Genomic DNA, 23,940 nt, shown 5'->3' on the forward strand with positions numbered 1-23,940 from the left:
ATGATCGCAACAAAAATTAATACAGTATCAATATGTAATATTGATTAAATTGACAATTCATTAAAAAAAACTATTTGCTCAAATGAATTTAGCATGAGAAATAATTTACATATGGGTGTGTTTTAAATTTCGGATACTAATTAAGATAGCATCATTGGTTTAACCGCATATATTTAAAACACTATACGTGATTTTATTTTTATATTACACCTTTTTTTAATTAAATGCATTTTCAATGGACCGAATAGTAATGATTTATATACATTTAATTCGTTGATTTTTTTATTATGTCGTCACCTTCCGGCAATAAAACGTATGATGACGCAACTCACTGGCTTTTTTTGGCCACGCCTCTCTTTGTTACTGTGGAAACCGGTGAGATTGAGGGGGCCGTACTGTAGTTGCAAGTGAAGCGTTAAAACCTCCCGCTTTAGCTGCCAAAGGTTAGCCAAGCCCGCTAACCCAAACTAAACGCTTCGCTGTCCGCGGTATCGAAGACAATTCGCGACGATCAACCGGTGTTTTTATGGAATAACATCCCTCAGGTATAGTTTCTGCACCGTTATTCATTTCCAAAAGTCAGATTACTTGAGTTACCGTTTTACGACAGGTTAGCGTTTCTAGCCAACAAGTCAAATCGTTTCCTGCAGCTGGACTTGACTTATAAAAATGCTTTAATTCTTTTTGCTCTACCTGACAACTGCTAGTGTTAAATAAAGAGTAAATCAGAGCATGTCGTAACATCAACAGGTAGAGACAACCTACTAAAAACATGTCCCGACTGGAGCAACAATTTCCACTAATACCAATCATTCCAAGGTGGTGAAACATTAATTTAGGAGGTGCTATTTACGTACATATTGTTCTTTTCACGTTAATGTATGATGCAACATTCTTTCATTAAAAAAAAAAAAAGCTGCATCTGTTTGGATGCTGACAAAGCCAAGTTGATTTATGATGATTGCTCATCATGTTAGTCGCCTATGGCGTTTTGCAAAAAGATCATCATCAAAGTCTGGTGAGTCAGACGTGGCGTCATCATTTTTGGCATAAAGTCAAATTCCTGTGAAGGAATTTGCATCAAAAGTTGAATAAGCTTAAAAAGTGATGATGGTAGAGCAATGATATTAAAATCCACACCACATAAAGTGAGGCTTAATTTAGCTTTAGTTCCAAATCCAAATTATTATTATGTCACAAAACATGGTGTATTTTTAAGATGGATTTTTCCATAGCCTTCGGAATTCTTGACACTGATGACAAATGTTGCTTCATCAGAAGATCTTCACATCATCAAATTGCTTGTCATCCCAATGTTCAAAGCTCCTCAGGGGGCGTGGGGGCATACTGGCGTGGTTATCTTGGGATAAACTATATTACGATGCCGCCGTTGCATGAATTCATTTCTTTCTTCTGTTTATTAACTGTATCATTGAGCAGTCACACATGAGAGAAGTGGTGATGGAAACATGATATACTGTAACGTGGAGGCTCCAGATCAGCTCTTACGAATGCTACTCTATTTTCTCACTTTATTTGCCTGAAGGTTGATTGATAGCCAGATAAATTTGTTTTGCAATTTTGTCTTAAACAGATCACGTGTCAGTGCGTTTGCAAAAAAAAAACGTTCTGCATGTGGAGGATGAGTTCAAATCAATACAGGTAGTGTATGCAATCTTGTTTTTGTCCTGTTTCTCTGCAGGTCACCGTATTTATCGAGGAACCCGCATGCATTTTGACCCCGAGCAGCCTTTGCTTCTGCCTGGACACGCTCTGCTGACAAATCTTGCACAATCCAAAAAGCTTCCACTACCCCATGCTGCCGCTGTTACTGCAGTTAGTGTAACTCCAAACCTTTACCCAGCACTCTCCTTTTAGGTTTTTTATTTTATCATACTGAGGAACATTGCCGCTTCCCTGCTGAGCTACGTTATCAAACCTTCAGAAAACGGGATGGACAGGATGAGATTTTCATCATCACCCATTTGTAGGTAAGTGGTGGAGGTAATGCAAGGAAGCAAAATATATTTATTTTTTTAAATATATAATATATAATACAAATTTAATCTATTTATATTATATATATTTAAATTTTAATTTAATATATATATAAAATATAAATTTATTTTATTTTTAATTTGATTTATTTTATATTTATATATATGGAGGGATATTTCAGCTAATGACTTCTCTCGTTTCTAGAATTACAATCGGAATTTAACTCGGCAACGAAGCACGTAGCAAAGCAGCAATGGGAGAACTGTCACCCTCCGAGCTCAAGAAGAGGAGGCCGACGGAAGACGAAAGTGAGCCGGAGGATGCAGAGGAAGCATCGGGGCGAGGCATGCAGCAGATCCCCCTCCACCGCTGGGTCATGCACGGAGCCGTGATGTTCGGTCGAGAATTCTGCTACGCTATGGAAACTGCCTTGGTCACACCTGTTTTGCTTCAGATAGGTAAGAAAACATTTCCGCAGTGATAAAGATCATCTATAGTCCCGCACTTGCTAAGCTAATTGAGTTTTCTGCCACTTTTATTGCTAACAACAATAAACTAGTTTAATGATTTCAGTTTTGAAAGTCAAATATTAACATGATCAAGTTGATGGTTGATGGATGAGGTGTGGGATATTCACTCACGGAAAACAAACACTTATAATAATTGACGGAATCATAATGAGATGTTCCTAATATTTTGGTGATCTGGTGCACTCTCAAGAGAGAGTCCAAAATATGAAATTATCAAAACTGCATTCGCAGGGCATAAGATTGGGCCAGCCAGCAAATAGCGAAAATCTGCATATAAATTTAGATGCATTAAAATGCATCGGCGGGAAATCAATATTTCTTCCCTAAAATGATGACAATTGTGTTTTATATCAAAAACAGGAGGAAAATGCACAAATAAGATTCCGCGAGTGCCGACCGCCGAGGATACAGCTATAAATTATAAAAGCAAAACATTAAATAATGTTAAATATTATCATACCGTGTTAATGTTTTTATTTATTGTTAGCGTTCATAATTATATTGATATTTGTATTTTGCGAGGCCTGGAAATTCTTAAGCCAATATTTAGAACTCTGCTGGCTTGACCAGAGTGTCTTGTTTTTTAAATTTGTCTTTAGCATTTGTGTCAAAAAACACTTTCTGCATTTAGCCTTCACAAATGAAGGCGCTCGCGAATAAATCAGTGAAAAATTAAAATAAAAAAAAAAGAACAAGTCAGTGCAAGAGTTTCCTTATGTTGCCGTTTTCGACTGTAGAACTCTCATTATAAGGTTGTTAAGTAAAAACTCGAACGGCCCTTACTGTATTTACTTTAGCTTCAAAGCAGCATGTGAAATCCTCTGTTTGCCCCGCTAACTTAGTAAAAGTCATAAAAGGGCAAGGCCTCGCTTTTCCATTTCACCAAGCGTAAACCTTTTATTGCACGAGCTGCTTTTAGCAATGCCCATCTTCAAAATCCCTGTTTTGGGAAGCGGGTCGGCATTGCAGCATAGTGTCACGTAACCCGCGTGCCGGGCCGCCAATAGCTCTCAGCAATGTCAATGGCAAACGGAACAAAGGCACGTTTTCCTGGTATGTCAAGAATGTCCAGCGCAGCGCATTTCAGCTTCACCGTCTTTCTCCGCGTTTGCAATATTGAGAGAAAGATTAGGTTTACGAGCCTATTCAGGGCGTTCCGGAGGTATTTGCATTTTCTAAGCGTCCCGCTTTGCTGTGCTGTTTCCCAATCTGTTGAAAATGCAAATGCGGTTCGTTTTGTTGTGTTTTTCTTGGGAGTTGTGTTATTTGCCTTTAAGCCGGTTATGCAATTTCCCAGTGCTTAAAATACATTTGCAAACACAAACAGGTCAGAAATATTTTTTTCTCTATCACAACTTAGCGTCGGCGATGTCACAATGGCTTCGTTTGAGACCAATAGCACCTCTGCTGGTTGCAGTCAAGTACTGCACTCCATTTTTTTTTTTAATCGCCTTCTGATATACGTTTTAAAACAATCCAACGGCAAGAAATTTGCTTTCCGATATGTTTTCCGACAATATGTAGTTTGGCGAGATGAACTTTGAACTTGAAATTTGAATTAACTCTCAGAAAAGCGGAACATATATTTTGTCACATTTAATCTTAATCCTCACCTATTAAAAAAAAAATACAATCTAATTTTCCTAAACTGCTGAATGTATACTAACTACCCCCCCCCTCCCCCTCCCTTTGCATGCTTTGCAACTGTAGCCGCAATTGTGTTGACTTAAGAGGGTATTGAAAACCTCAGCAGAGGAAGGCGGCGTGGGTAACATGTTCTTCCCGTGAGAACCGGCCAGCTGACTGGCTCGGAATCCAATGGAGACGAAAACAAAGCTCTACTTCTCTACAAGGGATGGAAAAATCTCAGCCGTTGTTATGAAGGCAGACCAACATGAATGCGTGTACTTCAAACTAACCAAATGTGTGCAGGTCACAAGTTCACGTGGAAGTCTTATTGTGGTTGGTAACTTGTGCGCTTTCATAATAATCGTCATCGGTTAGCGCAAGCTAACTCGAAACGAAGAGACACAAAGTGTCCCCCGTTCAAATCCGAGTCAATGCATGACAAAAATATGAATGCTGTCATTTAAGACCATTCGTTCCAAAACGGCAGCCTCATAAAGAACCGATTCATGGCAGTGATTCATTTTACAAACGATCACAACTCTCGACTGTGTTGGAGACTCAAGTTAGAAGGTTCTTTTGTCAAAGTGAACCGTTGCGTGTCCTGTGACCTCTCCTTGAGTCGAAAATTTCTTTGAATGAATCGATTCTATTGTGTGTGTGAATACAACATGTGTGTGTTTGTGTGTCCTAGGTTTGCCTGAGCAATATTATAGTCTAACATGGTTCCTCAGTCCCGTCCTCGGTCTCATCCTCACACCTGTGATGGGCTCGGCCAGCGACCGCTGTACGCTACGATGGGGCCGGAGGAGGCCATTCATACTGGCGTTGTGTGTCGGCGTGCTGCTCGGCATGGCGTTGTTCCTGAACGGATCGTTAATCGGTGAGGTCAAGAGGTTATTGCTAAGAAGAACGAGAGTTCACCAAACAATATTGTGGTTTTCAGGTCTTTCCATCGGCGATAGCCCAAGTAGCCAGCCCATGGGGATCGTCCTCACCATTTTGGGAGTGGTGGTGCTGGACTTTTGCGCCGATGCGTGCGACGGACCCATCAGAGCTTATCTCCTCGATGTTGCCGACACGGAGGAGCAAGATATGGCGCTGAATATCCACGCCTTCTCAGCAGGTAACCATTCCCACGTGTGTGTGGGAACATCTTTCCGAAGGACCCATCTCTCAGCTTGGATTATTTCAATAATCGATTATTTTGTCGATTAATTAATCAGATTATTTTTAAAGAGCATGTTTATTCAAAAACAAGGAAAAACAGAAAATACATAAATAATAATAATAATGATGATAATAATAAAAATAATAAAAATAAATAATAATAAAAATTGGATCATATTTACTGTTGAGAAACTGAAATTTCAATCATTTAGACAATTTTAAATAATTAAAAAAAGTTTCAAAAATATTGATTATTTATATACTGTGTGTCTCTACAGGTCTTGGCGGTGCTTTGGGCTACATGCTAGGTGGTCTCGACTGGACCGGCACAGCTCTGGGCCAAGCCTTCAAGTCCCAGCAACAAGTGCTTTTCCTTTTCGCTGCCATCATCTTCATCGTCTCCGTCATCCTGCACATGTTCAGCATCCCGGAGAAGCAGTTTGTGCCAACTCAGTATCTCAACAACGCGGCGAGAAGAGATTCCACCAGTCAGTCGTCTTTCCGACTTGTTAGTCACACCTCGCTGCTTCTTGAAGCTATCGTAGAAGAAGACCCGCCTTGCCGAGAGAACCAGAAATCGGAACACGAGGCCAAGGAAATGGACTTTCTGGTCATGGAGCGAATGCGGAGTAAAAGCGACTCAGTCTTAGCCATGCCAGACACCAAAATCAAGCTGGATCCTGACCTTGACCTCCAACTTTTCCTCCCAGAGGTACAGCAGGCTTTACCTGAAATCCAGGTAGGGCTGGAAGACTGCTTCAAGCCTTCAAACCAGAATATTGGGTCATTGAGTCCCGGGGAACCGCCCAAATTTACAGATGGAGTTGTGGAATCTGGAGATTCTGCCTTATCTGAAGTTAATGGCCTTTTGAATGGTCCTCATGAAGTTAGTCCTGCCTCTGAAGGCCCACATATGAAACCAAAGGTAAAGTACAGCTCTTCTATTAGATCTTTTGTTTCCAAAGAGCTGTAAGACTTTTATTTCTTTTTTGTGAAGCAGACCAAGCAAGCTAACGGGGTCAACGCTGGCTTGTCCCCCACCGAGAACTGCAACGCCAACAAAAACCACACCTCCAACAAAGCCGGTACTCGACTCCTCAGCGCCACCGCTTCTCCACGGCCGCACAAACATACCTTCTACCGACAAGTAAAACGCATTCCTGAATGTCTCCAGTGAAGACTTGTGAGTGCCAAAGCAAAAAAAAAGCTTTTGGTTCCAAATTAGTTGTCCCTCTTTCTTCAGCCTTCCTTCACATTCTCCTATTACGGACGAGTGAGATGCCAGCGTCACCGACTCCGACGGGCAACCACTTCAAGCCCCGCGCCCATCGCCACGTCACGCAGCCTGAATGATCTGAGTGATCTGCAGCTGCACGCCTACAGGCGGGAGTTTCAGTTATCTGAAAGCAGTTTGTCTTCAAAAGACTCCAGCAGCGATGACGGACCCAGCAGGGGAACCACCGTACGACTGCTCTGGTTGTCCATGCTGAAGGTGAAGCACCATTGCAGTATTTTATTTTATTTTTTTAAAATGATGATGTCACGGTCTCTTCTGGTTTTTATACCGTGCAGATGCCAAAGCCGCTGTGGAGGTTGTGTGTCTGTCACCTGGTCACATGGTTTTCCTACATAGCTCAAGCTATCTTCTACACAGATTTCATGGGACAAGTCATCTTCAATGGTGACCCCAAGGTACACACGTACACACACATACCTTGCTTTGTTGCTGGAGAAAACTAATATAGTGATGTCACTATATTTTCCTAATCCATTATTCAATGGATTAATCTATCAATAACATTTTAAATTTGTATTTTAAATTTATGCAAAATATAATTTTATTTAAAAAAAATAAAATAAAATTGCATTTAAAATGGTCAATATTTTTATTTAAAATGTATTTAAAAATTTTAAATACAATTTTATTTTGCATGAATGAAAAAAGATACTTTAAAAGAGATTGGCTTGTTAAAAAAAAAAATACACAAGCGTACTAATTCAACGTAATGCGTTTGGGAATGTGGCATTCAAATCATCAGTCTGTTTGAAACACTTGTAAAGATTTTGCTTAATTCATCTCTTTATAATATTATTTTTCCAGGCACCGGCCAATTCCACAGAGTTTCAGAATTATAACAGCGGGGTCCAGATGGGGTGTTGGGGCCTGGTGGTCAATGCGGCAACTGCAGCTCTCTGCTCAGGTATAAAAACTCAATTTCTCCAAAATGGACTCCAGTAATGCTCCAAAAATAACCCTTCTCTCCTACGTGGGTTCTATTTCCAAACCAGCCGTCCTTCAGAAGTACCTGGATAACTTTGACCTGAGCATCAAGGTCATCTACATGTTGGGCACTTTGTGTTTTGCAGCAGGTAAAGGATGCGTGACAAAACCAACAACAGTATGTCATGTTTACAATTTTGCCTTTCTACTCTTTTAGGAACCGCGGTGATGGCTCTCTTTCCTAATGTGTACGTTGCCATGGTGATGATCAGCAGCATGGGCATCATCTCCATGAGCATGTCCTACTGTCCTTATGCCTTACTTGGACAGTATCATGAAATTAAAGAGGTACAGATTTGTCAAAATTGAATCTCTTGGCATTAATAGTGCATGAAAAAACAAATTTTCTTTTTTTTTTCTTAGTTCATCCATCACAGTCCGGCCAACACAAGAAGAGGTTTCGGCATTGATTGCGCAATCTTATCATGCCAAGTGAGTCAGCATCCTTATTTCATCTTGGATGGAAAATGGATGGATGTCGAATTTTTTTTGGATCTTCCCAGGTTTACATCAGCCAGATTCTGGTGGCATCGGCGCTGGGAGCAGTCGTCGAAGCCGTCGGCAGCGTGCGAGTCGTTCCCATGGTGGCTTCCGGCAGCTCCTTCCTCGCCTTCCTGGCCGCCAGTTTCCTGGTTATATACCCCGACGAGGAACCCGAGGGCTCGGACGAGGATTCCAGAGACCGGGAATTGGCCCGTTTGTCACCTGAGCTTGACCACAATGAAGAAGATGGTGATGAGAAGCGGAATACCACCATCGCCTGAGCCGAAACAAAACACAAGAGGAAGAAATGAGGCAGAGATGGAAACGTATTAGGAAAAAAAAGCGTTATGGTGGAGGTCGGATTTGCACATATAGGTCTCCTTTGTGTTCTGTCCCATTGCTACCTCAACTCAAACAAGGTAAAGTGGACTAGACGGACTGAATGCGTGTGACGAGAAGCATTTCTAGCACTTTGTGTCTCATCCCTCGATTAATAATGCTGCAGTAATACCTTCCAACTACTTCAATAATGATCGCAATGCTGTTTAATTGTCACCTCTCCTGCATTTCAGCCCAGGAGGAAAATTGTGTTCCTGTCTTGTTTTTCCAAATAGCTAACCTTTAGATTTCGCTCAGCAGCAGGTTTGACTCTTGATCTTAATTCACTGCGATCACATTGATTTACATAACCAGTTTTTGGGATGGGAGTGTCATGCTCTCTTATGCTGTGACCCCAAGTGGCATTGTGAAATGATATTTTATGCCAGTTTTGCTCAACTACAAATATTTTTTTTTTAATATAACTACGCTCATTGTTCATTTCCCAGCTCACATCTTCAAGTACCTACTTGGAAGTCAACTAGGGTGAGTGACTTTTAGTTCATAAGGGCCTTTTTTTTTTTTTTTTTTAACCTCCCATTGTGATTTTTAATTATATTTTTGGATTAATATAAGCTAACTTTGGGCAGCGTAAATATGCAATTTTTATTTTTTTTCAGGAGTTGTAATTCAACTATGCAGGCTGATAAGTTACTGTTAAGTGCCTCTTAGTGCAGAAGGGTCAATGTAGGCAAAGCAGTGAGTTTTCAAGTCATAATTTGGGTTATGCAACGTTTAACTCAGCAAGCCTCAGGACATGACGCCGATTAATTTTTAAAAAAGAAAATTCCTTGCTGTGAACTACCAAAGGACTTTTGTTTATCTTACCGATACGGATGGTACCGATACGGATGGTACGTTGAAGCCTGAAGCAGGGTGTGTTTATTTTTTCCGTGAGTGAAAGTAGTTTGGATTTTATGTACATGTCAAGAACTTTTAAGATTCTGTCCTGTTTTGAGTTGAAAAGGTAATCACCACCGTTTGGGGTGGTTTTTTTTTTTTTGCTGCTGTACAGATTTTTATATCAAAGATTTAAACTGTTTTCAAAAACAAATACTTTGAAGAAAAGAAGGCTAAATACACCAACAATTGTCATTTGTCATTTTTTACAGTACCTCCCATCACATTCTCCTCAGATGGCTTACTATTCTGCTTGAGTCTTTGTATGTTGGTGTAAAAACCTTTATAGAAGAAAAATCTCGGCTAAACAAAACAAAAACAACTAAATTGTAGTTTTGGTTGCACACTCAAGCAGACTTTCTTATCCTATAGGTGGCGGTAATGTGCTTGTTTTCCAATTAGCCGATTTATTTTCTTTAATTTTTTACTATTTTTATATTTTCTAAACTTTAATTTTTAATTAAATTCCTAATTGAAAACATCTGACAATAAATTACTAAAATATCAACAAATATGTACGAGAAAATTCAAACGGGATTATCCGGATATGACGTAAAGTCTGTTACATATGGCCTCTGACGTAATTTTCCTGCGACCGGCGTCTGCACCATGAATTTCCATGTGAAGCACCATTTCCATTAAGTATATAATATAATTTGTGTTGTGCGTTGTTTATGACAATCAATGGTGTTGCGATACATGCCGAGCGACGTCCTTTTGCAAAGAGACCCGTGAGAGGAGAAGAAACTACTCATTGAGTCCTCTTTCGTCTCCGCGACAAGGTCAGCATTTCACTTTTCTCGATAGCGCGATCACCGCTCCCTTTGCACGCACGTCCTGTCTCACGGTACTACTTGTCAATTGCGCTTACTAGTTGACTTTTTGTCATAACATAACACAAATTCCATTTCATCGTCTGTGTGTAAGACTCACTATGTTGTCCAATGTCATTTTAGGACAAATGTGGAATGGCTGCTGACAACTGAGATTATATTCTCCTCTTTCTGCTGTGGCCTCACCTCCGGAGCCCAATGGCCACTCGTTTCTTGGGCAGATATGTCCCTCTGCTATGCAGGGCCTCCTCTCGAACCTCATCCGCTCGCCTACCTCCATCAGCCACCGGCCTGGCTAACGTGCAGAGGAATCGTTGCCGGCCGTGGACTTCGGAGAGGTCGCTATGTGAGAGCCGGGTGCTGGCAAAAGACGAGGTGTATTTAACCATGCCGACTCGCACCCAGCTGGATGAGATTCTGGAAAAGGCTGCGGTGCCCGAGGAGATCCTCGTTGCCTGGGAACAACATGGAAGAAATGGTAATCAAGCAGCTTCTACTCTGTTAGCGTGGACGAGGATGATGCAGAAGACGCAGGGTAATACTCACCAACTGCATACCAAGGACCCAAGGCTGCGGGACATCATGGACACTATAACTCAGCAGGTGAGGAATCTGCCAGACGTCAAAACCGAGAGGATGACTGACCCATTTCTGTATCTTCCAGATATCAACTGTGTGGAACGGCAATCTTGTGTCCGTCTTGCGGGCTCTTTGGGTGATGGGCGTCCCCAATACAGATCCGGTGTTGGCTTCTGTACAAACGGAGGTCTTGTGGCGAATCCGCCGACTCGGCTACAAACAGCTGGCCTTCCTGGCCGAGTGGGGGACAGGCAGAAAGACGCCGCAGGATGTAGCCATCGTGACGGCAGCGCTAAAACAGCTGGAACTGCGCTGGACTGAAATCTCCGATGCCAAAACTGTCTGTGCGCTCATTTCCAAAGGACAACACTTGTCGCCTGTCCTAATGGACAGACTAGAAGACAAGGTAAGGTGTATATTATTAAATGTTTCATTTGTATTATCTTTATATTGCCATGATTGTATTATGCTGCCTCCTAGTGGCAAGTCTGAAAATGTACACACTGAATGCCCCAGCTAATGTGTAGCATAAAAATTCTCGATGTATACTTTTTTTTTTCCATCTCGAAGGCTTTGGAGCTCGCCGAAGTCTTTTCAGCTGAAGAAATTCGCAAAGTGTCCGTGTCTTTAGCTGTGCTGGGCCGCAGATCCGTGCCCCTCCTCAGAGCACTGTCCTACCATCTCCTGCAGAAACCGTCGGCGGAGTTCACCACGCCGCTTATACTCCAAATGGCCTTTGCGTTTGGTAGTAACACTTTTTATGTTTGGTCTCACATCAGTTCTTGGAATAATTTCAGTTTTATGCTCTGGTATTTGATTACATTTTAAAAGTTGCTGGTTCTTTCATCATTGTGCTTCTCCAGGTAAGCTGAATTTCCACCAATCGCAAGTGTTTCAGCGAATGGCATCCGAGTTGCTGCCCAGAATGTCTGGACTGACCTCCGGCGACATTATGCGCTTTGCAAAATCAATGGGCTTCCTCAAATGGCTCCACATCCCGCTCTTTGAGGCCTTTGCCGAGGTCAGTCCTTCTTGCGGTCTTGTTCAAATGATTTATTTGATTTTTGAACCTTTGTTTTTGTTCCCCAGCACTATGTGGAGCACAGTGACAAATACAGCACTCTGCAGCTGTGTAACATGCTCATGACGTTTGCCAGACTGAACTTTCAGCCGAGCAAAGGAGACGAGTTCTATGCAAAAGTAAGATGATGCTACCACCTCATCACTGGTTTTTAAAGTGCGACCGCAACTTGAGTTTGTGTGAGCCAGAAAGTAATAAAATCCATTTGTAACTATTTTGTGTTGCGTTCAGGTTCATCCCGTGCTAGAGAGCTCCCTCTCGGACATGGAGCCTTTTCTTCGGACGGATGTCGCGTGGTCCCTGTGCGTGCTCCAGCAGGCCAAGCCTCACCATCTCATCCCGCTCATCCAGCCGGAACACGTCGCCAAGTTGTCAAGTGAGAAACACGTCTCCAGCGCAAGTAGTCCCAAAACATATCGATCGTATTTGCCCTCACCCCGCCGCAGATGGCAGTCCGGTTCGAGTGGAGAACTACCGACTAAAACTGCTCCATGTCGCCGCCACACTGCACCTGGAACATCCTGAATTATCCTCATCCCGCATGGACGTTCCACCTGTCCCGGCCAGTACCTCCAAACTCTCCCCGCTGCAGAGCAACCTGAGAGAGACTTTAGATATTTTGGTGAAGAGGCCGGAGATGCTTCGCACGGGCGTCAGCACTGTGTATGGATGGACTATCGGTAAGGCGGCCGATTGTGGTCACACAGAAAGCATGACTAATTTATAAGACCACTGTGAATATCGTTCCACTCTTCAGAGGCTGAAGTGGTCCTGGATAGTGACAACAAGCCCATCGACTTATCCCAGCTGAGAGCTCCTCATCTTCCGAATGGTGGCGGGAAGCAGGCGTTGCCTGAAGGGGCACGGCGGTGAGTTAGGGAAAATAGTATTTTTGTGTCCATGTCTTTATATTTTTTGGGGGTACTTGCTAAAGTTGTTGTGCTTCCCCGTGTTGTGTTTAAGGATGGCTTTTCTAGCGTGGGATTTCCCCAACTTTGGCTCCAAGAGTAAAGACCTTCTGGGACGCTTCATCATGATGAAGCGACACTTGCAACTTGCCGGCTTCGTCTTAGTTGACGTAAGAAATGTTTAAATAATTAACCCATGTGTCTCAATTAACATATCTAAAAAAATTGTTTTCGTTGCGCAGAGGCCATCGTTTTTTTTGTTTTTTTTTTTATGATTAAGAAATTTCTACAACTGATCTGCTCACTATTAACTTTGGTGACGCGCTGGCAAACCAGCAGGGGGAGCTCTGCTGTGATTTTCATTATTGTTTTTCTCCTTGATTGCAACAAGTTCTGGTTCTATGATGATCATCACACTTTTCCTTTGTCCAACCAATCTGTGGCAGCTCGGCAAAATATCGAAATGCGCGTTACTGTTTCAGGTTCCTTATTTCGAGTGGATAGAACTGAAGACGGAGCATCAGAAGTTGGCCTATTTAAAGGACAAGATGGGCAAGGCTGTAGCCGAGGACATGGCCAAGTGAACCGGTTCACCTTGATCACAATTGCAAACTCGGCTAAATCAGAAGCTTTCCCTCACAAACGGAACACCGGGGAATGCAGTAAACAAACACACACATACATTGAAGAGTGCAGCATTGCAGAGGAGTGCGTGTGCACCGAAAACAAACCCAAGTAAATATCATATATAGATTGACTGTTGTTCCCGTGGCAACGTGTTTGGGGGCTTTCCCTGTTTCCATGGAGATGCTGAGCAAGAGTTCCGGAGTCAGAAAAAACAGCAGCAAGGTCTTCACTTGTTCTGGATACGCTCAACTCTGAGTTGCAGCATCTGTAAGGAATACAGAATATTTAGCTAAGATGTGATCTATGAAAGCATTCAATTGATGATAATAATAATTTATGAATGTGTTTGAGTCATCATGTGATGGAATTAAAATTGTTTTGTTAATTGATTCTGTCGTCGTGCGGACACTGCTTCACGTTTGAGTCCAAAGCCCAAAAAAAAAAAAATATTTGGACACCATAGTGATGTCAGGAAGGATTATGCAATTCACTCAATTTAAACTTATTTGTGTTTAGCTCAGTTGCACTAATATGTGAAGCACACTCCACGAATATAAATAATCACATTTAATTGTATTGTGTTGTCTATGTGAAGCCATTAGACCCATTTGTATGTTCGTCATGACTTCTGCTCTGCTCTCTAACACTTAACAGTGCCGTGGGAAGTTTTGGGTTGCCATAGAAACAGCCCTTGCTGGTCATGCGGCTGAGCTTTGCAGCCTCCTCTCGCTTTCTCTTTCCATTAGCGCCTATGCATTCACTTATCTGCCAAAATATGAAAAGGAGGAGGCAGATACTGTAAGGTGGAGGGGGGGGGGGGTGAACAGATGCTCTCACTGGCCCGAGGGGGCTCATTAGGGATGCGATCCTTGCACGAGGCAGAGAGGATGTAATTAGATACATTTAGTTGGCTCCTTGTGAGTCTCTCTTTTAGATTCCACTTGCTTGTCTTGTTTTTGCAATATCTTTCTTCGCAGTTGAGGGCAGCACTGAGAGGGGATGCATGAAAATCTGCTGACATCATCTCCCCAAGATCCAGTCAGAGCTTGGCTGGCAGAGAAGCGGATAGAGAGAGAGGGAGGGAGGAGAGGAAGAATTGTACATGAGACTGCGGATTCCACATGAATATAAACAGGCGAACACTAGACGGTTAGTTTGAGTTCAACACACCAAAGCAGCATCAAAAAAAAAAAAAAATCACATCCACAAACACGTGCTGCAGGGAAGAAGCGGGTCGCTAAGTACTCCGCTCCCCCCCTCCTCCTCCTCTTCCTCCATCGCCATCCCTCCTCCCCTTGTTCACCTTGTCTCTTCTGGCTTTTATTGTTGCGTCAGAGCCAAAGAGAGGCAGCCACGAGACAAGCATGCCGGGGGAGAGCGCTCACAGATCCGTCAACGAGCATCCGGGGCTGGGAGAGGATGATACCGGACTCCCTGGACCAGGTAGGACCTCTGGGGCTTTTTCAATACACTGTGATCGGGTATAAAAACACAATGTCGACTATTTGCTAATAAGAGCTCTCATTCCGTGATGCACTTGGTTGTCATCACTAAACCGGATGATAGTTAGAAACTCCTCCGCCCTTAACCCCGTGACTTGCAGAAATGGGATGTTTTTTGGGGGGCTTTTCTGCCCCTTCCGGAACCCTGCCCTCGGTGCACTGCCTCATCCTCTGCGCCATGTCTTCATGCGCATGCAGTTTCATCCTCATGCAGTATGCATTTTTGGGAACTGTCGGATGAGCTATGGCTCCGCCCTTCCCTCTCTGAGTACTTTAGCTGGATCATGACACAGCAGCATGGCAGAAATCAAATGTGCAAGAACATGCTTAGCTGCTGGATGTTAAAACTTTGTGATGTTATGGAAGGTTGACAAACTGTTGACAATAGTTACACCCAGGGGCGTAGCCAGAAATATTTCTGGGGTGGCACCGCCTCACTTAGGGGTGGCCAAACTGCATTCTTATATCTCTCTCTGTAACTTAGAAGTCATTTTTTTTATCTTACCAGCCACAATCAGGGTTTGATTAAATAAAATGCACATATTAGGAACTCACTCATAATACAGGCAAGTCTAAATAATAAAAATAGAAAGTAAAAACTAATGTTATATTTTGATGTTGTTCTGTCCTGGAACAATTTTTTTTAAGTTTCCTTTTAGATCAATTGAACTACTACTACTACTACTATTATTATTATTATCATCATTATTATTATCATTATTATTGATAATATAAAATAAACAATTGTATAATACCAAGAGGACTAAGAAGACTGCATCCATGTCAAAATGAAAAATGTTCTTCTGGTTGTGGAAGTGGCCCAGAGGGTGACCACAGAGTGACAAGTGGTGGCTGTGTTAAAGAATGAAAGTCAATTGTTGTTGTTTTTTTCTATTCTTCGTCAGAGCACTAGCTAACTCCCCTCAGGCCCGTCGAGGAAGCGCTGCAGCCTCAGTGATTCTGCTCCACTTATTGTTCCACTGCCTTCCCCCAAAGGAGCAGCATATAGCTATTTAAGAAACTGCTGCTAAGATACGCTAGCTAGCTAACATTTAAGCTAGTTACCTCGTTTCCTTTTAGTAATTTAGCCACGGTGAGCATTCATTGTCCTGCTCGGCTACACTGAGTTATGCTTAGCGGGGTCAAGGCATGACTCATCTCAAACACAAACACACTTCAGAGCTTATTGTTGGGGTGGAGATCAAGTAGGAGATGCTAAGTGCTGATGCTTGCACAGCTACAGCTACGAGCGATAGTGAGGAAACACGGTGACAGTGATAACCGGCAGGGTGACGCATGTGTGTGTGTGTGTGTGTGTGTGTGTGTGTGTGTGTGTGTGTGTGTGTGTGTGTGTCGGTGGCTGGCACAGAGCTGTGCCACTTGTGTGTCAAAATGGCCAATCAGCATGCGGATTGAGGTCATGGTGGCAACGGCCTAGTTAAAATGAAGCCTCTGTTCCTTCTGTGTCACAGAGAGAGACTCACTCCAGTTGAATCTTCTTGACGAAGATTGTTACGAAGAAAAGATTTTAAGCGTGTCAAATGATTTTTTTGCTTTCCAGGCAAAAGCAGACACCCATCCACAGCGTCCACGCCCAGCGACTGTGGCTCTTCTCCTTCCGAAAGCGGTTCAAGTCCTTCTCCAAGCACCCCTCAGAAGCTTCTACCGTCACACACATCCCCGTTTGGACCCCGATTATTTCATGTGACATCAAACTCCAGCGGGACTCCGAGACCTCAACCTGAAGGGTCTGACCATCGGCAGAACAACCTGCCGAGATTATCCGTAAAGTTAGGCGGTCATGGACCTTGTGGCCGCCTTGTTCCTGTTAAAATGGAGAGAATCAAAGTCTGTGTTAGGCTTGTGAGATATATTTTTCTTCTGATAACGATATGATATTAATATGCGTGTATCGCCTACAGGTTCTAACCGGTTCCGAGGTGGAGAGTGATTATCCAGAATCACAAACCATGGACACTCGAGTGGTGATGGGTCAGGAGACCCTCCTTAAACCGTCAGAGATCCTGAAAGGGGCACGGTCTCATAGCCGCCGCGATCAAGCTAGCCCGTCATCGGTTAGCAAAAGCTTTTCTGAAGCTCAGCCAAAAGTAAATAAGACCCAAATGGAAACGAGCAATGAAGAGTGCAAAATAAAAAAGCCGGACAAAGAAGATAAACAAACCGAACAGGCTCCGCCCCCAGCCAAGAGTCTCGCATTACCTTCCTCATGTTTGGAGCCTGAATTCACAAATGAGCATTTGATGATCAAAAAAGAGGATCAAAGCTTTGCTAGTGTTGAAGTGCCTTCCCAGTCCGTCCACGAGCAGGCCTGTCCTGTGACTCTGTCCTTTTCCGAGCCGACTTATTCGGTAGACCCGCTCCGAGTGGGCGTGCCCTCGTCCCTGGACCCCGACTTGTACTACACCGCCCCTTCCACTCCCATCAAGATGGCGTCACGTTCCTCACATCTTAAACATCATTCCTATCCCGGCTCTCCCGCTTTCTCCCCGTCACCGGGCTTACCCTCAGACAGCGATGACCTCTGCTCCCCAGTGACCTCCCCTTCTGGCTCTTATATGACAGCTGAGGGTGGAAGCTGGACCTCCTCCTATGCATCCTCGGCCTCGTCCTCTACTTCCCCCAACCCTCTGCTCGCAGAAGACGCACAGGAGGCCCGCGCTTGCTTCGTTGGGTCCTTATCCGAGATTGGAGATGAAGTTGGCGAGGATAAAATTAGTCCAGAACGGGAGAAGGTAGGCCAATCTCCCGAGGATACCATCAATCCTCGGCTTGGGATAACAGGTACAACAATCCTTGAAGAGGAAGAGGCTCAAATTGATGAAGATGAGAGCAGGATTGCTGGAGAAAGTCGGTCTTGTTGGGTGAGGAGCAGTAGCGGCCACACCAGTGACTCCCAGGAGGATGGCGGCGAGTCCGAGAGCTCCCTCTGTCCACTAGAGGAGGCTAGCGAGCATTCACCTCTCAAACTGGACCCGAGTGCATCTGACAAAAGTGATCAAGAAGAAACAGCGGCGGATAATCCTGCTCGATCTTCATCTAACCCGAATCGTGACCCCCCTGTCCTTCTCCGTGACTCTCTCAGTGCTGAAGCCTTTGCTCAGCTTTGCTCCGCCGGTTCTTTTATGTTCTCTCCGGCAGCTTGCGCTGAGGATATGTCAGAAGAAGAAAGGATGATCCCCGTCTCCCTCATCCCATTTCCTCCTCACACCAGCCTCATCTTTAAAGCCGATTCTTTTGAAATCACTCTTTTCCCGACCGAGGATGACAACAAAGTAGCCGTGGACGGAAATGAAGGCGAGGACGTCGACGCGTATGCGGCCGGGGAGGAGGAAGCGGATGTTGAAGATGATGATGATGATGACGATGAAGAAGACGACGACTACGCCGTCAATGGTCCAAAAATTGCAGAAGATGACGGTTTGGACAACAGCGGTGAGGTGGTTGAGGAAGCTAACGTGGAAGTCAAAGTCGTCGAGGAGGAAGAAGATGAAGAAGAGCAAGATGATGAAGAGGGAGAGCACGTCAGGGAGGCTGCCAGCGCCGGCGACGAGGAAAGCTCAGGCTCGTTTCTTCATACGCTCTCAGAGACATCGATAAATGACGGTCTGGATGACTTCTTCTGCTACCAAGATGATACGGATGACTCATTAGATTCCGCTTCCTATAACGGCGAGGAAGATGAACGGCTGTACAGCACCGAGAGGCACGCACAGTCGTTAGAACCAACGCTCGACTCTACCGAGAAGCAATCAGAACCGCAGCAGGAACCTGCCACTGGTCAAACGGAAACTTCTCCCACTCGGCAAAGTCCGATGATGGATCGCCTGGACACAATTTGTCTTTCTGCAGATAACTCCGCCGAGACCGATGAACTAGAACACAAACCTCCAGAAGACGCAGAATGTTCTGGTCCATTAGACCAAACAAAAGATGAGATCTCGGCAAAACAATGTACGGTTCTCCAGGAATCCAAACACGAGCCATCTCCCCAATCCACGTCTGTTGGGACACCAGAGATGACCAACCCAGATAACCCGGTTCTTCAAAACCAATCAACAGATGAAGAACTTCCGAACGACGTCAGTCCCAAACAGCCTGACGAAACCAGAGAAGATTCCATTCCAGAAAGGGATTCTTATAAATTGCTCATTAAGCCAAGTCGTTATGTGTCGGGAAGCGATGTTGATGGCGGGGCGAGGAGAATTTTATCATCGCATTGGTCCTCTGATAAGGCTGAGCGAGAAGATCGGAACAAGAAGAATGAAAATGGCAGAGGAGAGATTGTCCATTGCAGAGCTACCGATTTGGCTTCCTTGACCACGGCTACTAATGACCTCAACAAAGGTGTCCTTCCTCTCTCCAATCCTAAAGACCCAAGTCCCAACCCCAGTAACATCCCGATCTCCACATCTCCAGAAGTTATTCTCGGCCTTGCAGACAATCTGACTCTGACTCCTGAACATTGTCCCGGTGACTCCGGTCAGGAGAACCTAAGTACCGACGAGAGGGTACTCGGAGCGTCGGGATCGCCTCACTCTCCTCTTGCCATCTCGCCCAAAAGGGAGAACTCGGAAACAGATACCAGAAGGGGTAATGATCCTGAAGTCGGGATTTGGTGTGATGATAAAACGGAATTACATTCTGGATCCGTATCTGAATTTGAAGTTTGGGGAGCAGGGGAGTCGCTTTCCTTGTCTCTCGGGAAGAAGTATGACTTTGAGGCTGACAGCGTACTCGTGTGTGACTCACGAGGCCCAAGGACGGAGACTCTCAACGTGAGTAGTGAAGCGTATGAAAACTATGGCGATGCTTTTGGTCATGTTCTGGAGATGAAAGATAACAGAATGGATGGAAAAAGCCATCGGGAAGAAGAGAATGAACTCCAGGGGACATCCGTGTCCAATTTGGTTGGTTGGAAGTCCATTGAGGAGCTCTCAGAAGCAGGTGGAGGGGAAAGAAGATTCCTGAATGATGATGTCAGCAATTTAAATCATGATAACGCAGACACACCAGAACGGATAACATGGATGGATTCCAACAATAATAACGACGCTACTTTTGATTGCTTGCAATTAGCAATGCGCGAAGGACTGAATGCTCTGTCTGAAGACGCCAGACCCGATTGTGTGAGTGTCAAAGTCAGAGAATCCGTTTCTAATATTCCCCTTGAGGAGATGCCGTCTGGGGACAAACAAGTAGCGGAAGACGCGTCTGGATCGCAAACAACGCACGCCGACGTGGGCAAACCTGCAGCAAGCCAACATCTGAAAAGAAGTCAAGGCGATCAGACAATCACCCCGGATCATAACATAACGCTAACCTTACTCGACGGCTACTTTGGTTACTTTAACCCGAGATGTAAATCGAATGCAGATGAAGGTGCAAAAAAAGTTTTGCAATCCGAATCAGACGAGAAGTGGATGGAGCCTGAAACTGGAAGCCAAAAAGCCATGGATGCTAGTTCTGTGACTGACAAACTTGCAGATGAACCAAAGATTCAAGATGCCTTGACGGGACAGCTGTGTGATCGTTTGAACTCAGGGATGGAAGAAGATACTAAGAAATTAAAGAAGAGATGTGCAAAGAATGATGAAAAGATTACAGAAAGTCCCTCTTCTCCACAGACTACCTTGGATAGTTTTGCACAAGACGATACAGAAGGAGCACTTTGCACAGAGAAAGTTGGCGCCACTAAGAAAGGCCGAAGACGGAAACAAAACAAGGCCTTGAAGGTGACCGCAAATTTGGACTCCGGCCTTGACGATCTTGATGAAGAAATAATTCCCCTTGCTTCCAAAGATGCAAGCTCAAATGCGTCTGACGGCCTTTCGGTAACAAATAAGAGCAAAAACAAGAAAACTTCGTCAGTCCAGTGTCAACAGAAGAAAGACAAAACCGGATCACAAGTTCAAAAGAGTCGCAACTGTGACACCAACACTCCACTCAACCTCAAAGCTCCAGTAGAAACCAATAAAGAACAAGATGGCCGACAGGAAGTGCCTGACAACAGACAGGAAGTGCCTGGCGACAGACAGGAAGTGCTCGACAACAGACAGGAAGTGCTTGGCAACAGACAGGAAGTGCTTGGCGACAGACAGGAAGTTCTCGACAACAGACAGGAAGTGCTTGGCAACAGACAGGAAGTGCTTGGCGACAGACAGGAAGTGCTCGACAACAGACAGGAAGTGCTTGGCAACAGACAGGAAGTGCTTGGCGACAGACAGGAAGTGCTTGATGACAGACAGGAAGTGCTCAACAACAGACAGGAAGTGCTCAGCAACAGACAGGAAGTGCTTGGCGACAGACAGGAAGTGCTCAACAACAGACAGGAAGTGCTCGACAACAGACAGGAAGTGCTCAATAACAGACCGGAAGTGCTCGACAACAGACAGGAAGTGCTCGACAACAGACGGGAGGCGCTCGAATACCGACCGCCGACAAGCGGTGAGAGAAGAATCCGAGTGGACATTAACGACAACAACATCGACCATGACCAGAATTCCCCACCGGAGGCTATCGCACTATGCACTTCGTTTTCCTCCCCCCTCCCTCAAACTTCCAAAGAGCCACCATGTGACCTTCCCACACCTGTGCAAGAATCCCAACCCCAACTCCCTCCCCTCATCACATCCTCTCCAGCCGCCACAAATTCCTCCCAGCAAGTACTTTCCCGCCAATTTCCTCCCGATAATAAAATCGCCACCCATCCGACGACTCAATCTGACTCAAGCGTTGCTTCACCATCTTTTGCCGTATCCAAGCCAACCCAGGAATCATCTTCCATCTCTTCACACCATCACACCAAACAAGGCAGCACAAACATATCCAAAGGTAAGAATCATATTTTACACTCCCATCACAAAATCTTGACTCTCAAGTATTTTCCCACTAAGATTCCAGTTTAGTGGGGAGAAGAACAGACAGTGAGGAGGATTGCGGACTCCCCAGATGTGTTCAAGGGTCTGTGCTCAAAGCAGCGGCAAACCGAAGTGGATCCACGGAGAGAAGTGCCACGTCAGATCAAAAGGAAAGCCACCCGTTCGCTTCTCATCGACTAAACGACAAAGAATCGGGCTATTCAGTCAAGCGCAACCACGCAATTTCTGAAGACTTCAAAAACAGCTGAGTTTTTCCCAACACCCCATTTCATTCGATTGCACCATTATATTTCTCATTCTGTTTGTAGTCTTACTATACATCAGACAATCTCTCGAGAGCTTAAATAATAAGGTAAGGTATTAAGATTTTTTGATTGCTCTATACTTTTGAAACATTGACCTAGATTCTTTTTTTTTGTTGTGATTGGTCAGGTCTCCTTTGGAGGATGATGATTTAAAAATGCAGAATTTGAATAAGTTGCTCCAGCAATTTCAACTAAGTGCATCCGGCTAAATAAATAAATAAATAAATAAATAAATACATAAATACATAAATAAATAAATAAATAAATAAATAAATAAATAAATAAAATAAAAAAAATAAAATAAAATAAAATAAAATAAAATTCTGATTGACAAAAACACACCAAATTTACTGTTTGCGTGTTTTGTGCGTCTGCTTGTCCAGGTTCTCTAGTGTCCTGTAACGAGTCCGATAGTGAGGGCTCGGTCCTTGAGCTGGAGGAGGAGCCAGTGAGACCTCCTCAACCGCAGGTGATTCTAGGAAGTTATTTTTGCCTCTACTGATTCTTGTGCAAATATAACCTGCCCTACTTTTCGCTAATTACTTTGGTTGAGTAGTTTTAAGCTAACATCCAAAGGAGGTTTTGCTGGTTTTGGTGCCAGGCTTCTTAAAATAGACTCAAAATACCAACTGGCTTCCCCTGCAGTCCTTCTCCTCAGCAGACGAAGGCCCGAACAGAACCAAACAGAGCCGCAGTGAGAAAAAGGCCCGCAAGGTCAGACAAGCAATATTTCCTTTAAAAATATGAACGCCAGTATCTCATGAAATTTCTTCCGCTCCTCTGCATGTAGGCTATGTCGAAATTAGGTCTAAAGCCGGTCCACGGTGTGACCAGAATAACCATCAAGAAGTCCAAGAGTATCCTGTTTGTCATTAGCCGACCAGATGTCTTCAAAAGCCCCGCGTCGGATATTTATATTGTATTTGGGGAGGCCAAGGTAAGTCTCATCTGCGATGCGGATTTCCAATGATTGCATCATTTCTGATTCCTCTCTTCTCCCTCTGCCAGATTGAGGATCTTTCTCAACAGGCTCACAAAGCTGCTGCAGAGAAATTCAAGGTGCCTGTGACCTCCACTCCCTTGGCGCCCCCTGTCCCACCCAGCCTAAGCATCAAGGAGGAGAGTGAAGAAGAGGAAGAGGAGGTATAGAGGGAAAGGGGGCGTGGCTTAAGGCACTTTTTGAACCCATGGCCATCCAGATGCTGTCTTTGCAGGTGGACAACGGGGGTCTGGAGCAGAGGGACATCGAGCTGGTGATGGCTCAGGCCAACGTGTCTCGAGCCAAGGCAGTACGTGCGCTGAAACATAACAAGAATGACATCGTGAACGCGATCATGGTGAGGATGGCAGATGGGAAATAAATTAATGAGTCACAGAGAGAGCGAGGAGGGGAGGGGGGGGTGAAACAATGAAGGTCAAGTTGAAGTTCTCCCCAGTAACTTCTCTCATTACCACTAGATGGCAGTATAAGCTAAGCATTGAGAAACAGTACACAATATCTGGAGTAATTGAAGCACCTCAAAAGGTTTTTAATTCCCTAAAGATGCTCCAAGATGATGGCTGAGCATAATTCCTCTGCATCAAGATGCCACAAGGTGGCAGCAAAGCACCTTTTAATCTTGAATCTCTTTTTATCTTTGTCTTTTTTTCCATCCAGGAGCTGACCATGTGAGTGATGTGGGTCGTTTGAAGCTTGACCTCCTCCTCGTCAACCTAAAGCCCAAACACAACCCCGTCTTGCTGCTACTGTATGTTGCGTGTCCAATACCTACTGAATAAATAGCCTTTTAGGACGCCAGCTCCGGCCTTTTTGGGTCCTTTGTCGACATATTTAAAACTA

At 44.2% G+C, this 23,940-nt stretch overlaps 3 protein-coding genes across 6 annotated transcripts; all 3 read left to right on the top strand.

Annotated features, from left to right (window-relative positions):
* Positions 1 to 364: 364 nt before the first annotated feature.
* slc45a4b (solute carrier family 45 member 4b) lies at positions 365 to 9,303 on the top strand. 2 transcript variants are annotated; one of them, XM_049730846.2, is made up of 14 exons: positions 365 to 545; positions 1,703 to 1,991; positions 2,203 to 2,456; positions 4,849 to 5,037; positions 5,101 to 5,280; positions 5,603 to 6,249; positions 6,325 to 6,471; positions 6,550 to 6,816; positions 6,897 to 7,016; positions 7,426 to 7,525; positions 7,614 to 7,694; positions 7,763 to 7,893; positions 7,969 to 8,037; positions 8,109 to 9,303. In XM_049730846.2, exons 3-14 carry the CDS (start codon positions 2,252 to 2,254, stop codon positions 8,367 to 8,369), a joined length of 2,397 nt encoding a protein of 798 aa, XP_049586803.1. In that variant the 5' UTR covers positions 365 to 545; positions 1,703 to 1,991; positions 2,203 to 2,251; the 3' UTR covers positions 8,370 to 9,303. The 2 variants fall into 2 exon arrangements, with proteins under 2 accessions (XP_049586803.1, XP_049586804.1); XM_049730847.2 differs by having other exon boundaries at positions 6,568 to 6,816.
* Positions 9,304 to 9,932: 629 nt separating this feature from the next.
* Positions 9,933 to 13,783, top strand: tbrg4 (transforming growth factor beta regulator 4). The gene is made up of 11 exons (XM_049730921.2): positions 9,933 to 10,148; positions 10,323 to 10,802; positions 10,864 to 11,184; positions 11,349 to 11,523; positions 11,642 to 11,799; positions 11,868 to 11,978; positions 12,091 to 12,235; positions 12,306 to 12,539; positions 12,617 to 12,728; positions 12,823 to 12,937; positions 13,250 to 13,783. The coding sequence occupies exons 2-11, from the start codon at positions 10,398 to 10,400 to the stop codon at positions 13,349 to 13,351; spliced, it is 1,878 nt and encodes a 625-aa protein (XP_049586878.1). The 5' UTR covers positions 9,933 to 10,148; positions 10,323 to 10,397; the 3' UTR covers positions 13,352 to 13,783.
* A 485-nt stretch (positions 13,784 to 14,268) lies between these two features.
* On the top strand, positions 14,269 to 23,896 carry nacad (NAC alpha domain containing). 3 transcript variants are annotated; one of them, XM_049730764.2, is made up of 11 exons: positions 14,284 to 14,543; positions 14,730 to 14,837; positions 16,458 to 16,744; positions 16,819 to 21,748; positions 21,811 to 22,038; positions 22,484 to 22,569; positions 22,746 to 22,814; positions 22,891 to 23,037; positions 23,109 to 23,243; positions 23,315 to 23,437; positions 23,758 to 23,896. In XM_049730764.2, the coding sequence occupies exons 1-11, from the start codon at positions 14,516 to 14,518 to the stop codon at positions 23,770 to 23,772; spliced, it is 6,156 nt and encodes a 2,051-aa protein (XP_049586721.1). In that variant the 5' UTR covers positions 14,284 to 14,515; the 3' UTR covers positions 23,773 to 23,896. The 3 variants fall into 3 exon arrangements, 2 of the variants coding, with proteins under 2 accessions (XP_049586721.1, XP_049586723.1); XM_049730766.2 differs by having other exon boundaries at positions 21,823 to 22,038; XR_007483934.2 differs by lacking the exons at positions 22,891 to 23,037; positions 23,109 to 23,243; positions 23,315 to 23,437; positions 23,758 to 23,896 and having other exon boundaries at positions 14,269 to 14,543; positions 21,811 to 22,147; positions 22,746 to 22,781.
* The last annotated feature ends 44 nt before the right edge of the window (positions 23,897 to 23,940 follow it).

The sequence above is a fragment of the Syngnathus scovelli genome, chromosome 9 (genome assembly GCF_024217435.2).
Source record: "Syngnathus scovelli strain Florida chromosome 9, RoL_Ssco_1.2, whole genome shotgun sequence".
In the NCBI taxonomy this organism is placed as follows: Eukaryota; Metazoa; Chordata; class Actinopteri; order Syngnathiformes; family Syngnathidae; genus Syngnathus; species Syngnathus scovelli.

Bases quoted from the DNA above. Each gene is read 5' to 3' on its own strand.
- slc45a4b (XM_049730846.2), top strand. From the start codon at position 2,252: ATGGGAGAACTGTCACCCTCCGAGCTCAAGAAGAGGAGGCCGACGGAA. The intron at 5,281-5,602 runs GTAACCATTCCC...GTGTCTCTACAG, and splicing joins TATCCACGCCTTCTCAGCAG to GTCTTGGCGGTGCTTTGGGC. The intron at 7,526-7,613 runs GTATAAAAACTC...TTTCCAAACCAG, and splicing joins AACTGCAGCTCTCTGCTCAG to CCGTCCTTCAGAAGTACCTG.
- tbrg4 (XM_049730921.2), top strand. From the start codon at position 10,398: ATGGCCACTCGTTTCTTGGGCAGATATGTCCCTCTGCTATGCAGGGCC. The intron at 12,540-12,616 runs GTAAGGCGGCCG...TCCACTCTTCAG, and splicing joins TGTGTATGGATGGACTATCG to AGGCTGAAGTGGTCCTGGAT. The intron at 12,729-12,822 runs GTGAGTTAGGGA...GTTGTGTTTAAG, and splicing joins TTGCCTGAAGGGGCACGGCG to GATGGCTTTTCTAGCGTGGG.
- nacad (XM_049730764.2), top strand. From the start codon at position 14,516: ATGAATATAAACAGGCGAACACTAGACG. The intron at 14,838-16,457 runs GTAGGACCTCTG...TTTGCTTTCCAG, and splicing joins TACCGGACTCCCTGGACCAG to GCAAAAGCAGACACCCATCC. The intron at 22,570-22,745 runs GTGATTCTAGGA...CTTCCCCTGCAG, and splicing joins TGAGACCTCCTCAACCGCAG to TCCTTCTCCTCAGCAGACGA.